The 1,451-nt window shown below is 63.0% G+C and overlaps 1 protein-coding gene across 1 annotated transcript in view; it reads right to left on the bottom strand.

The window, feature by feature from the left end:
* Nucleotides 1–895, bottom strand: part of LOC104838117 (twist-related protein 1-like) — a 1,980-nt gene extending 1,085 nt beyond the window's left edge. The window contains exon 1 of the mRNA XM_010577664.1: nt 823–895. Coding sequence (XP_010575966.1) covers nt 823–895 — 73 coding nt within the window. The remainder of the gene's footprint in view (nt 1–822) is intronic.
* Between the last annotated feature and the right edge of the window lie 556 nt (nt 896–1,451).

The following is a 1,451-nucleotide window of genomic DNA, read 5'->3' as shown; positions in this document are numbered from 1 at the left end:
AGGGGGGATGGCATCAGGATCCAAGAGGAAAAAAAAAAAAACAACACGCCAACCTCAAAAAAAAAATCCCTCCCGATCCCTCCTTGGAGCCCCTTCGAGGTGTCTGGGATTGGGAGAAAGTTGAAGACTTGGAGGTTCTTATAGCTCCTGCTGGCGGAAAGTTTGGGGGCAGCAGTGTCATTGGCCTGACGTGGAGAGGAGGGACTTTTGCTGAGTTTTATAGGAAAGTTTCCGCTTCCCCCCCTCCACGCCCTCCCCCAATTATTTTTTTCGAGCCATTCACCAGTGGTCTGGCCTCCCCCCCTCCACACACACGCATACATCCTTACCCCAACCCTTTTCTCAGCTTCCCTCTCCGCGGTTTCTCCCTCAGGCTCCTCCGGTTCGCAGTCGGCTTTGGGGTGGTGCTGGGGAGCCCGGGCGGGAGGTGAGGAGGGTACCCGTGCACCCCTGCGCTGCTGCGGAGGGGACAGCGGGCCGCTTCGTGCCTGCGCTGGGGGGCGGCTGCCCCAGGGCAGCCGGGGGGCAGCCCGCACCTCTCGGGCTTTCCCCGCCGCAGCGGGCACGGCTTGCGGCGAAAGGGAGGAAGGGGAAATTACCCGCGGGGCGGCATCCAGGCACATCCTAATTCCGTCCCGCTCTCGCACGCACCGCGCTCCCGTCACCGAGCACCCCCGGGGGCTGGCTTTCCGGGGGACCCGCACGTTTCTGGGCTGGGGAGGGGGGATGGCACAGCCGTGTCCTGTCAGGCTGGAGGACTGCGCTCGGAGAAAGCCATCAGAGGTGGAGGCAGCGGGGAAACTAAGAGCTGGCTCTGCACATACGCACCCGTCCTTGAGCTCTTCTTAAGGGAAACCCGGGAGGATCCGCGCCCCCGCAGCCCCCGACCTGGCATACCGGGAGACGGGAGGGTGCGCGGACCCTCTCTGCCCGCACTCTGCGCCTGCTGACCGCTCACTTCAGTTCGCCCGCCCTGAAGGCGCCCGAGTCCGGCGCTTCCTGGGAACCGAGCTTATTTATTTTAAATTCTCTTTTATGTGTGCAGCCAAAGCTACTTCTCCCCATCCCCCGCCTTTGTGCCTCCTTCCCCGCTCGCTGGCAGCACAGAGCAGGTGGTGTGTCTTTTTAACAACAGCTCAGATTCAAACGGGGAACGCCTGGGAGGGAAAGCTAGCAATCGCCATCCACTAATAAATGGGGCCATGCACTTTTGCTGCTCCCTGAGAGGGGACCGCACGCCTCTGTTGCCGGCCTGGCAGCGACCGCTTAGTCGGGGCACCGCCGGGCGCGGGACAGGGCGGGCAGCGCCGGGGCAGCGCCGCGGCTCCCCGGCTGTATTTCAGGCGGGAGGGCGGAGAGGGCGAACGAAATAGCAGAGGAGCCATAAATCCCAGGGACGAAAAAGACGAGGCTTCCGGAGGAGCCCCGTCATCTGCTCCGGGGAAAAGAGC

Source organism: Haliaeetus leucocephalus, unplaced genomic scaffold (assembly GCF_000737465.1).
Source record: "Haliaeetus leucocephalus isolate CR32 unplaced genomic scaffold, Haliaeetus_leucocephalus-4.0 Scaffold566, whole genome shotgun sequence".
In the NCBI taxonomy this organism is placed as follows: Eukaryota; Metazoa; Chordata; class Aves; order Accipitriformes; family Accipitridae; genus Haliaeetus; species Haliaeetus leucocephalus.
The sequence above is the reverse complement of the archived record's forward strand: the minus strand, read 5'-3'. Positions and strand labels throughout refer to the sequence as shown.